Genomic DNA, 12,039 nt, shown 5'->3' with positions numbered 1-12,039 from the left:
AAATCTGCTACTTGCTTCCAGGCGCTCTTCAAAAGCTTAATCAAACCAGCTGGAATATGGTAATGTATCTTATCTGCTTGACAGTGAGCCCCAGCACAAATATTCTACATGTGTGGGGGCATGTGGGTGAAACTTGGGATCCTTTTGATATGGAGTACTGTGGGAATTGGGCCAAGGAAGGCTTGTTTATACATGGGACACTGCTGCAGTTGCTTATTGAATGGGAGTGTCTATCTAACACTTCAGTGCTTGCACTGATTTTATATTGCCTTCTGAGCTCATCTAAGTGCCAGTGATGGCCTATAATGGCCTGGTCCCATAATACCCAAAAGACTACTTCTACCCCAAGTTCCACCATGACCTCCAAGATCGGAATACTCTACACCATCTGTATCCCAAGACATATCTAGAAGAGAGTACACAAAGGCATTATTAGTGGTTTAACTCACAATCTTGTGTTTCTTTTCCTCTGAAGACTCTCATGAGCCTATATATGTCCAGAGACAGTGTTAAGATGTATGTTTGTGTTTTGGTTTTTTCAAGCTGGCTTTTGGTGGCCAGGGATAGAGGAGCAGTATGCTATTACTGGCGGCACTGGCACCAAGGCCTTGGGCTGGAGCATGTTGTAAATCCAAATAAATAAAAATGGAATCTTAATTGTCAAGAAGCTGCTGCAAAGCGGAACAATAGCAACAATACTCTACAAGGGTCACTTGATTAATGCAAAACATAGTGTTGGATTGTGTGTTCAGATGGTTATCAACAGCTTAATTTGTAATTATGATTTCCACTGCCATGATGCTTGAATCTGAGTCTAGCTTATGCCTTAACACTTTTCTCTTCTAGAGCATGATAGCTAATGGAATCTATGGGGTGATATACAGAATCAGCTTATTATTGGAACATACCTGGACAGATACAGATTGGCACCTGACTAAATACACTGTGATCAAATCCATCACTACACCCTTTATGCCTAGAATACCAACAGTAGTCAACAGTAAGTTGGTATGGCTGAGATGCAGAACTATATAGAAAACCATTAAAAACTTACCTGCTTTTCAGTGAATGAGAGTGTGTTTCTGCTTTGGTGGACTTCTAGAAGTCACTGCTGTGTTGAGAATAGGCTTTTGTCTAGCCAATTGGTGGTCTAACAAAACTAGAACTAAAGATTGTGATAATTGGGGTGTGTGATACTGATTCCAAAAGATGGAAGGGTGATTATGACTTTATGTAGGCTCATTCACAGCTTCTAGCTGTTGAGCCTCAAATGAGGAAATCAGGGTCTGGTGTGAGAAATAATGTTGATGGGATGGGAAAGACTCTCTCTCTCTCTCTCTCTCTCTCTCTCTCTCTCTCTCTCTCTCTCTCTCTCTCTCTCTCTCTCTCTCTCTCACACACACACACACACACACACACACACACACACACACACACACACACACACACACACTCCTAAACAAATGGAGGCTGCAAGCTCCCTTGTAGAATTTGAAGAATTGACACTTAAAGGTGTTTAGCTGAAAAAAATGGTTTACATTCTTGTATGTTGCTTGGTTTGGTGTTTTTTCTGCAACATAAGCCTGGCAGGTGATTGGACCCTAGTTATGGTTTCTAGGGGATGTGGCTTGATTTGATTGGCAGAAACAATTCCATGGGTTTCAAAACCTGGGCAGCAGGAGCAGTTGGGAGTTAAACTGACAGTGGAGAAGAAGTAACTAACATGTTGGGAGCTAGTTGTTGAAGGACCAAGATGTTGAAGTTGGTTAAAGCAGAAAGGATGAGGCAGAAAAAGGAGGGGGGCAGGCAACTGGAGTTGGGCGGGGGGGAAGCTGATGAAAAGAAAAAAGTGTGTGGGTGTCATTCTTTAACTCTACCTGATCTTGACTTCAGTTCAGCTTATGGACTCCTACATTAGTTATCCAAGGTATGTTAACAACAACATATGCTTTTGCAATACATCCCTAAATTAAGGTTGCTATTGGCACATAAATCCTGCTTCGCTTTTATTTTCAAAACTAGATAATTGGGAGAGACTCCTTAAGAAGTCTTCTGACATCTTTCTTGGCTTTCCAGTAACAAATGCTTTTTGTCTTAACAGAAACTGTTCCAGATACACGACTATTTGACCTAGACTTTGGAGTTTTCCTTCCTGATGTCACTCTGGTAACAATTACAATAGGAGACACAACTTTGTCTCCAGAGGAACTAGAAAAGAATTACAAGAGCTCTGAAATGCCTTTCCCCAATGGAACAAAGGGTTTTAACTTGAAAGTACCTTTTGATGATCCAAATGTTCTGAAGGAGGTAAGGCACAGGTGCCCTACCCTGAAATCATTCTCTCTGGGACAGGCACACAGTGGCTAAATCAGTGGTATATTGAACAGAGAAGATGAATAAGTATTTTGACTCTCCTTACCCATGCATTTGCTGATTCTGGTAGAAGGAAGAGATTAAGCATTAGCTTGTAAAGCCACCTAATGGCGCAGTGGGGGAAACTTGACCAGCAAACCAGAGGTTGCCAGTTCAAATCCCCACTGGCATGTTTCCCAGACTATGGGAAACACCTATATCAGGCAGCAGCAATATAGGAAGATGCTGAAAGGCATCATCTCATACTGCGTGGGAGATGGCAATGGTAAGCCCCCCACCACCACCACCTGTAGTCTACCAAAGACAACCACAGGGCTCTGTGGACGCCAGGAGTCAACACCTACTCAATGGCACACTTGTATACTTCAACAGTTAATCATTTAGCAACAGGGGTGCAAATCCCTCTAAAGCGTTTGAGGAGATTCTCCTCACAAACCTAACCTATATTTTCAATCCCCAAACAGTTTTCACACACACCCCCGAAAAAAACAACAACCAGGCAAGGAGTTGCTCTTCAAGATTTTTCCCTATGTTTGTGCCCCTGCTTATCAATATGCATGCATTTCTCTGTCATGAGTATGTTGGTAGAATTTGTTACTTGCCTCCGCTTGATGCTTGTGCTTCTTCTGGTGCTTTTAGCATCTAGCCACCTCCATACTTTAAGGAACCCACATATGTTGGTGAGAGACGTTAAATGGCTGGAACTATACCCTTCTCTTGATCCACTCATAAATTATGTGTGAGGCCTCTAGTAAATTCATTCAGAATGAATGTGACCAAACATAGGCTAGAGCCCATATTAGGGCCTACTCTATGGCGGTGATGGCGAAGAAATCCTACTTTTCCGCCACCATCGCGTTGGCTCAATGTCATCCAGTGGAGCATTTTCAAGTGGTTCGGGGCCTCCTAGGTGAGGACCCCAAAGACCATCAAACAGAACACTCAGCAGCCCACTGTGACCGATTTGCTTTACATTTTGCTGATAAAATCTCTCATATCCGTTCTGACTTGATGCCAAGATTTTTGTGGCACTGGAACTGGATGTTGCTGATGCACTGTCTGGTCTTGTTGTATTGGATGGTTTTCAGACTGTGTGGCCTGAGAAGGTGGACAGGCTGCTTAGAAGGTTGAGGCCTACGACGTGTGTCCTCGAACCTTGCCCTTCATGGTTGGGGAAGGCTTGTAGGGAGGGACTGGGTCCATGGGTGGTGGGGGTGGTGAATGCCTCTTTAGATCAGGGGGTGGTCCCCCCTTGCCTGAAGGAGGCAGTCATTAGGCCCCTCCTTAAAAAGATCTCATTGGACACAGATGACTTAAATAACTTTCGGCCAGTTTCAAACCTCCCCTTCTTGGGTAAGGTGTTGGAGAGCATTGTGGCGTCTCAGCTCCAGGCAGCCCTGGATGAATCAAGATTAGTTAGATCCTTTCCAGTCTGGTGTCCGACCTGGATATGGGCCTGAAATTGCCTTGGTCACCCTGGGGTATGACCTATGCCAGGAGATAGATAGAGGGAGTGTGACTCTGTTGATCTTCCTGGACCTCTCAGCTGCTTTCGATACTATTGTCCATGGTATCCTTCTGGGACGTCTCTCTGGGTTGGGACTTGGGGGCACGGTTATATGGTGGCTCCATTCCTACCTAGGGGGTCATACTCAGAAGGTGGTGCTGGAGGATGCCTGCTCCACCCCTTGGCCTTTGGCCTATGGGTGCCACAAGGATCTATTCTGTCCCCCATGCTGTTTAACATTTACATGAAGCCCCTAGGAAAGGTCATCCGTAGGTGTGGGCTGTGGTGCCATCAATATGCTGATGACACCCAGCTCTATCTATCTTTTAAGTCAGCAGACACCAGGGAGGCAGTGGATGTTCTGAACCTGGGCTTGGAGGCTGTTCTGGACTGGATGGGGGCAAACAAGCTGAAACTCAATCCAGATAAGACGGAAGTGCTCTGGGTTGGTAGAACTGATCATCCGAGTAATGAGGTAAATCTGGTTTGGAAGGGGTCCCGCTTCCCCGAAAGACAAAGTCTGCAGCTTGAGGGTGCTTCTGGACCCAACACTGTCCTTGGAGGTGCAGGTGGCAGCAGTGTGCATAAGCACCTCTTACCAACTACGGCTAGTATGCCAGCTGCAACCCTACTTGGAGAAGTCGGACCTGACCTCAGTCACTCATGCGTTGGTAACATCCAGATTGGGCTACTGCAATGTGCTCTATGTGGAGCTGCCCTTGAAGACTTTTCGGAAGCTTCGGCGGCTGCAAGGATGCTCGTGGGTGCGAGTCACTTCACGAATATTACACCCATCCTGCGTCGGCTTCATTGGCTACTGGTCCACTTTCGGGCTGGTATTGAGCTTAGGACGGCTTGGGGCCAGGGTACCTGACGGACTGCATTCACCCATATGAATCTGCCAGGGCCCTCGGCTCATCATCTCAGGCCCTGCTCATGACCCTGCCACTAACAGAGATTCGGTTGGCGGGAACTAGAGACAGGGCCTTTTCGGTTGTGGCCTCTCAGCTTTGGAACACCCTCCCTGAAGAGCTTCACCATGCTCCCACCCTCATTGTTTTTAAAAAACATCTTAAAACACAGCTTTTTAAGGAGGCCTTTTAATGCTCCATTATTAATTAGTTATATCTGGTAGGTTCTTTAGCTTCTTTAGCTTTTTATAATTTTCAGTTTTAAATTGAACCTAATAATTGTGGTTTTTAATCTGACTTTTAAAAATTTAGTTAATTTTATTACTTTTATTGTATCTGTGTCTAGCTTATTGTTGTGAGCCACCCCGAGCAGTAGTGCACTGGAGAGGTGAGGTATAAATATTTTAAATAAATAAATAGACAACAAAGTATGCCTTTGCTAGGTGGCCACATAGGAAACTGCCATCTCCTGGGTTGTAGGTAGATCTTCTTGATGCAGTTTGGGCAATGCAGGGTTATGTATTCAAATTTTTTAATCTCTTTATATTATGAGCAATGAATGTGTAACTCCTATAATTGCTATGCTTTCGAATATTTCAAACTTGTTATGTTCTGATGATATGCTATGGAAGTAGTTTGAATTTTATGTAACAAAATCCTAGAGTTTTGACTGAAAGACTCCTGTGTGTGTGGTAGTAGGGATCTTACTATTGGTATATTTCCAGAAGTGTTCTCATAGATGGTATCAAAAAAAATATTGCCTGAACATCTGATTTGATCATGCTAACAATATTAAACTCATCTTCTTTTCCATGACTAAGTATGTGAACAAAAATGAAACAAAATACCTTCTCTATGTGAATTATACTCTGGCTGTGGGTCCTGAGCGGAAGCCTTACCACCACCCTGCTGATGTAGAATGCACAATTGCAGATATTGGTAAGTTGCCTGCCAGTACTGACCAAAAAATGACTCTTGGATGACTAGCTTAAACCATAGATATACGTAATACCCAGATGATTTTTCATTATACCTTAAAGGGATAGACCATTGGGTACTATAAAATCTGTGTCTGGACTAATGGCAAACAATCTGAATAAGTTATAAAAAGTTATAAATGGCAATGGGGTATTTAGTGTAACCCATCTGCAACACAACCCAGATGTTATGAACTACCAATTGAAGATCAATGATGTATATATTAGGCCTGTTCACACAATCATCAAAATTGGGGTAGGAGGCATTCTACCCTGGTTTCATGATTGTGTGAACTTGCAAAAATCCCTCCAACCCAGGTTGTTCAAAGCAGGGTAGCCCAGCTTTTGTACCCTACTCTTAACCAAGGTAAGAGGAGAAGAGAGCTTTCCTATCACGCTTTTCTGGTTGTGTGGATCCACTTACCTCTTGTACTTGACCACTGGGACCCACCAGGCCTGGAAACAATAGAGCTGTGGCTACAGGTGCTGCCATCCATGGATATGCCATTCTGCAAAGCATACTCTATGATCCTGTAGCTGCAGCACCTAAAGCAGGGCTGGGTTTGCCTCCTCCTTCATGGCCAATCATAGGGCAGCTGCTGACTTCAAGAGACTTTCCAGTCTACTGGCAGCACAAATCATGCTGAGATGGCTTGTTAGGTCTTTGATGTCTTCTCGTGCTTACAGATTCTGATTTTGGCAATAGATGCCTCGCCTGGCTCAATTGTGTGCTTTCTGATCTTCTTGATCCTGACAGAGGTTCTGATCATGTGCTGGGGTAGGAGCTCTCAAACCCTCCAACCCACCCCCGCAAATGGCCATGTGAACAGGCTTATTATCCTTTGTGTTGAGTCAGAGAAGGATAGATAATTCTCTTTCATAACTATCTTCACCTTACAACAGTTGAAGGACCTGTCAAAGCTTCTTGAAGGGGACACATTTTGTGTAGGTACTTAATGACTTTGTGTGGTTTTTTCCTCCACAGAACTACCAGAAGGAATTGGGTACTGTGATAAAGACAACCTGTATCTAGCTGTTACAGTTACAGGCCTAAACGAACACTGGAGCCTCTATGTTGGTAATAAGCCTCTAAATCAGGCCACTGCCCTTTCAGATGGGTATCTGATCACTACAAATGCTACTCATCTAAGACTGCAAGTGCCTCTCTTTGCTGTTGGGATTATCTACGAGGTATATAATTAAGGCCTATAATTAAAAATTCACTTTAAATAAATTAAAAATATAATATCAATTAAAATATAATATATAATATCAATATAATATCAATTAAAATATAATATCAATTAAAATATAATTAAAAATTCACTTCCTCGTGAACAAGCTGAAGCTGAGAAAATCTTGCTGTTATCTTACCACAAATGCTTTTGAGGTAGGGGGTGAACTCCACTCTTCCCTACCAATCCCTGTTGGGGAACAATGGGACCTTGATATGTGAATGGCACTAGGAGGAGTCAAAAACAATGGCATGAGCTGGAACCAATGAGCAGGGTCTCTGGCCCAATAGCTTCTCCTTCCCAAGACAGTGGGGTTCAATAACAAGTAGGCAAATGTTTAAGAAATCTACCCAGCCTCAGACCAAGAGCCTCCTTCAGAATTCTGATCCTTTCACATAACTTATATAGAGTTAAAAGGATAGGATTTATTTAACAAAAAGGAGAGGGTCAAACTGAACTGTCACTCACTTGCTATAAATCAAGTCTCCACCAAAGCAAATAACAGGGATGTAATAACTAGCTTCTTGTTGAAACTACTAGCAGACAGGTAATCGGGCTCTCACAGTTTCCTGGCCCTCTTGCTACTGCAGGATCCTTGACTGGATGCAGCTGTAAGCTTCCATTCTTTAATTGCTTGCTTGGCTAGTTGAGTTATTGCAGGTTGTGGGCTGGATGGAAGGAGAGCGGAATAGAGCCCCTGCTGTTTCCTTTCCCAGCTCTTCCCTCAATTGCTCTTTCTACTGTTTCTCATTCCCAGTTTCTCTTTCCTTCAGAATCCTCACTCTTGGTTCCTTAGATTCTCTTGGAGCTCCTTCCTAGGAGGGTCACATTCAGCTACAGAAATCCACCAGAAGACCAGAGTAGCAGGGTAACACTTCACTTGGTTCCAGATATCCAGACCTAGAGTCCTGTTCTCTCCTTCAAAGCATTCTTGAATTCTTAACTGAATTCATAGAAGAGTGGGATTCCACTGGCCCCAGACCTCTACACATTCTGTGGAAGTTGTGAACAAGACCCATAAATACACATTTGTAAATTATAAATATCTAATAAACGTTGAGTATCCCTAGCAAGCTTTAAAATGTTGGCTCAAATGCTTAATTCTTTGCTATTTTTCAAAGTGTTGTGGATGTGTTTATCTCTGATTAAAGGAAGTCTCATTTGAGAGAATCCAAGCTAGATTTGATCTCACCCTGAAGAAAATCAATACAATGGAGACATTGGATATCTTCTCTGCTAGATGCAGCTTTCGTGCCTCTGAATTTGTAGGTGAGCTGTACTCCACTCCCAGTTTAGAAGGTCCTCTATGTGGACATGTTTTGTGATCTGATTCTTTTCCCTTTAGTGTGCTACCCTAATGGAACAGTCACTGTATCGGCTCTCATGAAGACAGTTCCATCCATTGACATGGGCAAAACAAGACTGAAGGACCACAATTGTAAGCCTTTAGAGTTTACCAAGGAGCAAGCCTTCTTCCAGTTCCATGTTTCTAATTGTGGTACTTCACTAAGGGTAAGTATTGGGCCAGGGGTATGGAGGAGAAGATAAAGAAGCTGTCCAACTTTCAAGCACACTAAACCTGAAACTATTTTTCCTGATACAGTTTGAAGGGGAACACCTCATCTATGAAAATGAAATATCCTTTGAAAAAGAGACACTCCCAGCACAGGGACCACCAATTATCACAAGAGATCCAGATTACAGGTAGAAGTAACACTTGTGCTCATTTTGTCCTTTAAAAGTATCTACAAACTAAAAGTTATCTTCTATTGCAGACTGACTATCTTATGCTACTATCCAACCAAGGAGACACTGATGCATAGTGCTCTGGTGTCTGGCTCCTCCTCAGCTAGAGATGTTGCTCCTCTCGGCTATGGCACAATGATAGCTAGGTCCAGTCTTCCAGGTAGGTAAATATTGTACCTGTAAATATTGCAGAAACCTGTGTACAATCATATTCTCTTACACGGGGATAAACTCTTAAATATCATCTTCTCCTGCAGGCCTTAGAAGAGGAAGGCAAGTTCTGAATATAGCTGCAAATGTGTTTAAAGGTAAAATGATGATTCTTCTAAAATGGGAGAGAACTTCAATTTTAGTTTAGCTTACCAACTAACCCTCCATCTCTTCTCCCCCAAGATGAATCCTTCACAGAAACCTATGGGTCACATTCAACAGCTGTCAAGTACTCATGGGAGCCCACATATCTTGAAGTTGAATTGAAAGATGAAGCTCCTGGTGTTGCACTGCACTTGGACAACTGTTGGGTGACTGAGTCTGAAGATTTTAGCAGCATTCCCCAATGGAATGTTATTGTGGACAGGCAAGTAACTCTCTGCACAACTCCTCCATAGCTACCTTGATCAGGTTTGTAGTCTAATAACACACATCTCTTCACAAAACAGATGTGAGAACAAAAGCCATGGATCTGTGTTGAATTTCTACCCTGTAACTAAAAATGACAGAGTAAAACATCCCAATCACTTCAAGAGAGTAGGAATACAGATGAGAATCCCACTGAAAAAGGTATGATCAAGTGAAAGATTTTGGAATAAACATGATGCCTCTACAATTCTCAACTTATGGAGTGACTTTCACAGTTGGGCAGTGACTTAGTGCTGCTTGAGCATAATAAACTATGGTACTACAGAACTTGGAATGCTCAAATATTAACCATGTATATGTGTGTGTCACATTGTGATATGGAAATGCTTAACGACCAGTGGAAATAATACACAAGCAGAACAGAAGAAACTGCCATAGAGTATCCATGCCAATGCAGTATCTAAATATAAAATTTGCCCTCTTTGGCAAGCCTCAAGAAGAGTTCATAAGAGACTGTTTCTAATTTAAATCTCTAGTGCAGACTCTAAATCGTAACCTGCACAAATCTGTGGTCCAATCAAATAGAGCCTACTAGTGGCTCACTAATTCTGTGACTGCCTACAAAATGGGGAGGGGAGGAGTGTTGAGGGGCCTGCCACTGTCAGACCCTGATAAAGCTGGCCTGTCAGGCCTGAACACCAGGCTGTATTAAACTTGGAGAATCACAATTGTGCAAGCCTGCTCTAAACAGACCTGTTCAACCATTAGTTGGGAAAAAGAGTGTGCGAGCAACAACTTTGAAATGTTAAACTTAGTGTTCCATACAAATAAAACTTTAGGCAGTGTTTTTTAAACAGAGCTAGTTCATGTTTTCTTCCTAAAAAGCACTTTTCCCTTTTTAAATCCAGTACTTTAAAGCGCTTCTTTGTAGAAACAAGGTTTGTCCAAAAAAAAAAGAGAGAGAGAGCAGACACCAGAATTTAACATGTGTTAAACTTTAGACTCTTTAAAATTAAAAAAAAAAAAACCCTTTTTATTCTCAGTCTTCTAGGAAAATGTAAAAATTTCCTTTTTCTTCTAGGTATATTTCCACTGCACAGTAACAGTCAGAGATTGCCTTCATGTAATTGATGATCTCTCTTATAGACAATGTCCTTCTAGAAGGAAGCCTGGTAGGTATTCAGTTGAAAACTGTGGAGATGGAATCTATTTATGAAATGTTTTAATATTTTTGTGAATTGACTTTGATTATCTTGTCTAATTTTTTAAGTTGGGAAGCAACCAGCTCTTCTAAAATGTTTTCGTAAACATGTCCATTAAGAATTTCAGAAAAAAATTGGCTTAACTTTCCTTGTAATATTTTAGATGTGAATCTTGAAATTCAGTCTGGTCGCCGTGGTTATGTATTAGCTGGGCCCATCTTGATTATTCATCCTGACCAAGTTAAGGAATTGGAAGTGCACAAATCAGGTATAATACAATCAACTTGAATAAAGAAGACTGTAAGAATCACTACCAGGGCATAACTATAATAGGGCAAGGGGAGACAGTTGTCTGGGGGCCCACTGCCTTGCCCCCCCCCCGGCAAGTCACATGACTGACTCGCCCAGCCACACACCCACCCAGGCTTCCTTCAGTTGTATTCATCCTCTGAAATTGATGTAAGTGTTAAGACCTGGAGCTACCAGAACAGCATGTCTTTCTCTAGTACCATTAAATGACTTGCATCGTCCACAATTTACAAAACCTTAAAAAAAACAATTTAGGATGATGTTCTATTGTGGCACATAGGGGTGTGTGTGTATATAATTTTTACTATGCTTTTTGTTACCACTATTCAGCCTCATTTAAGATTTCTTTACTTCATGAGCTGAGCTTTAGTGAGTGGGGGCTCATTTTAAAATCTTGTCTCCCACTACAACCTTGCTATGCCCCGGTTGCTACGTTTGCTAAAGGTGGCAATGCCTTCAGTAAAAAAAGTTGATAAGATAGACCATGATCCATACTGGAATTGCATACACTTAAACCACACTGTTTATACTAGGAGTTAAACATATCTGATTCTGCATTGGATTGTGGCCATAGCCTTTTTCAAGGCTGAATCAAATAAGAAGCTGTTCCTAGCAATGCTAAAAGAATAGCATTGGACAGGACAGTGATTTTTCTGTGTGAAAGCAACTTCCCTTGAATGCTGGAGCTGCAACAATGAGACACGAAGATCCAATTTTGTACACTTCTTTTATATGTGTAGAGAGTTCCTCTTTAAGAGTGTCGTCTAGGATATATACTGCACCCACCCACCATTGGGGAGGTGTCTAGAGGCATGTTTTGACAGAACATTCTTGATGCAGGCATATCTGCTCAGTGTAGTGCGAGTAAGCTGCATGTGACAGTTGCCTCCTTGTGTATTCTAGTGTCCAGAACATCTGGAATGTTTGTCACTGAACACAGATTGTTCTAAAGACCATTCTTAATGCTTAATTGTGAGAGTGTACTGTACGCCATACGCAACAGCAACTCTGCACAGGCATGACCTTGCAGGCACCCACATGTGAAGCCAAACTAAATATTGCCTTTTTATTCCAGATATGGCTGAACAATCCTAGTTGCCATGACTGGCCTATTCAATGTATGCTCTGGGACTGCTTAAAACGCTCTTCACATTGGATTTCTATGTCAAAGTTTTCATCAATAAAAAGCAAGAAGTACAA

The 12,039-nt window shown here is 42.2% G+C and overlaps 1 protein-coding gene and 1 long non-coding RNA gene across 4 annotated transcripts in view; one reads left to right on the top strand and one right to left on the bottom strand.

Moving 5' to 3' along the window:
* Positions 1-1,610, bottom strand: part of LOC128340303 (uncharacterized) — a 5,897-nt gene extending 4,287 nt beyond the window's left edge. Inside the window, exon 1 of the long non-coding RNA XR_008313582.1 lies at positions 1,055-1,610. This is a non-coding gene — a long non-coding RNA (uncharacterized LOC128340303). The remainder of the gene's footprint in view (positions 1-1,054) is intronic.
* Positions 1-12,039, top strand: part of LOC128340298 (uncharacterized) — a 24,593-nt gene extending 12,554 nt beyond the window's left edge. For 2 of the 3 annotated variants that reach the window (XM_053285271.1, XM_053285270.1), the window contains exons 10-24: positions 847-1,000; positions 2,102-2,307; positions 4,212-4,355; positions 5,613-5,730; positions 6,754-6,959; positions 8,155-8,272; positions 8,349-8,515; positions 8,607-8,707; positions 8,779-8,909; positions 9,007-9,057; positions 9,143-9,326; positions 9,409-9,529; positions 10,410-10,500; positions 10,694-10,798; positions 11,915-12,039. In XM_053285271.1, the coding sequence (XP_053141246.1) occupies positions 847-1,000; positions 2,102-2,307; positions 4,212-4,355; positions 5,613-5,730; positions 6,754-6,959; positions 8,155-8,272; positions 8,349-8,515; positions 8,607-8,707; positions 8,779-8,909; positions 9,007-9,057; positions 9,143-9,326; positions 9,409-9,529; positions 10,410-10,500; positions 10,694-10,798; positions 11,915-11,934 (1,917 nt within the window). In that variant the 3' untranslated portion in view covers positions 11,935-12,039. The remainder of the gene's footprint in view (positions 1-846; positions 1,001-2,101; positions 2,308-4,211; positions 4,356-5,612; positions 5,731-6,753; positions 6,960-8,154; positions 8,273-8,348; positions 8,516-8,606; positions 8,708-8,778; positions 8,910-9,006; positions 9,058-9,142; positions 9,327-9,408; positions 9,530-10,409; positions 10,501-10,693; positions 10,799-11,914) is intronic. The other variant, XM_053285272.1, reaches the window with a different exon arrangement.

Source organism: Hemicordylus capensis, chromosome 1 (genome assembly GCF_027244095.1).
Source record: "Hemicordylus capensis ecotype Gifberg chromosome 1, rHemCap1.1.pri, whole genome shotgun sequence".
In the NCBI taxonomy this organism is placed as follows: domain Eukaryota; kingdom Metazoa; phylum Chordata; class Lepidosauria; order Squamata; family Cordylidae; genus Hemicordylus; species Hemicordylus capensis.
The sequence above is the reverse complement of the archived record's forward strand: the minus strand, read 5'-3'. Positions and strand labels throughout refer to the sequence as shown.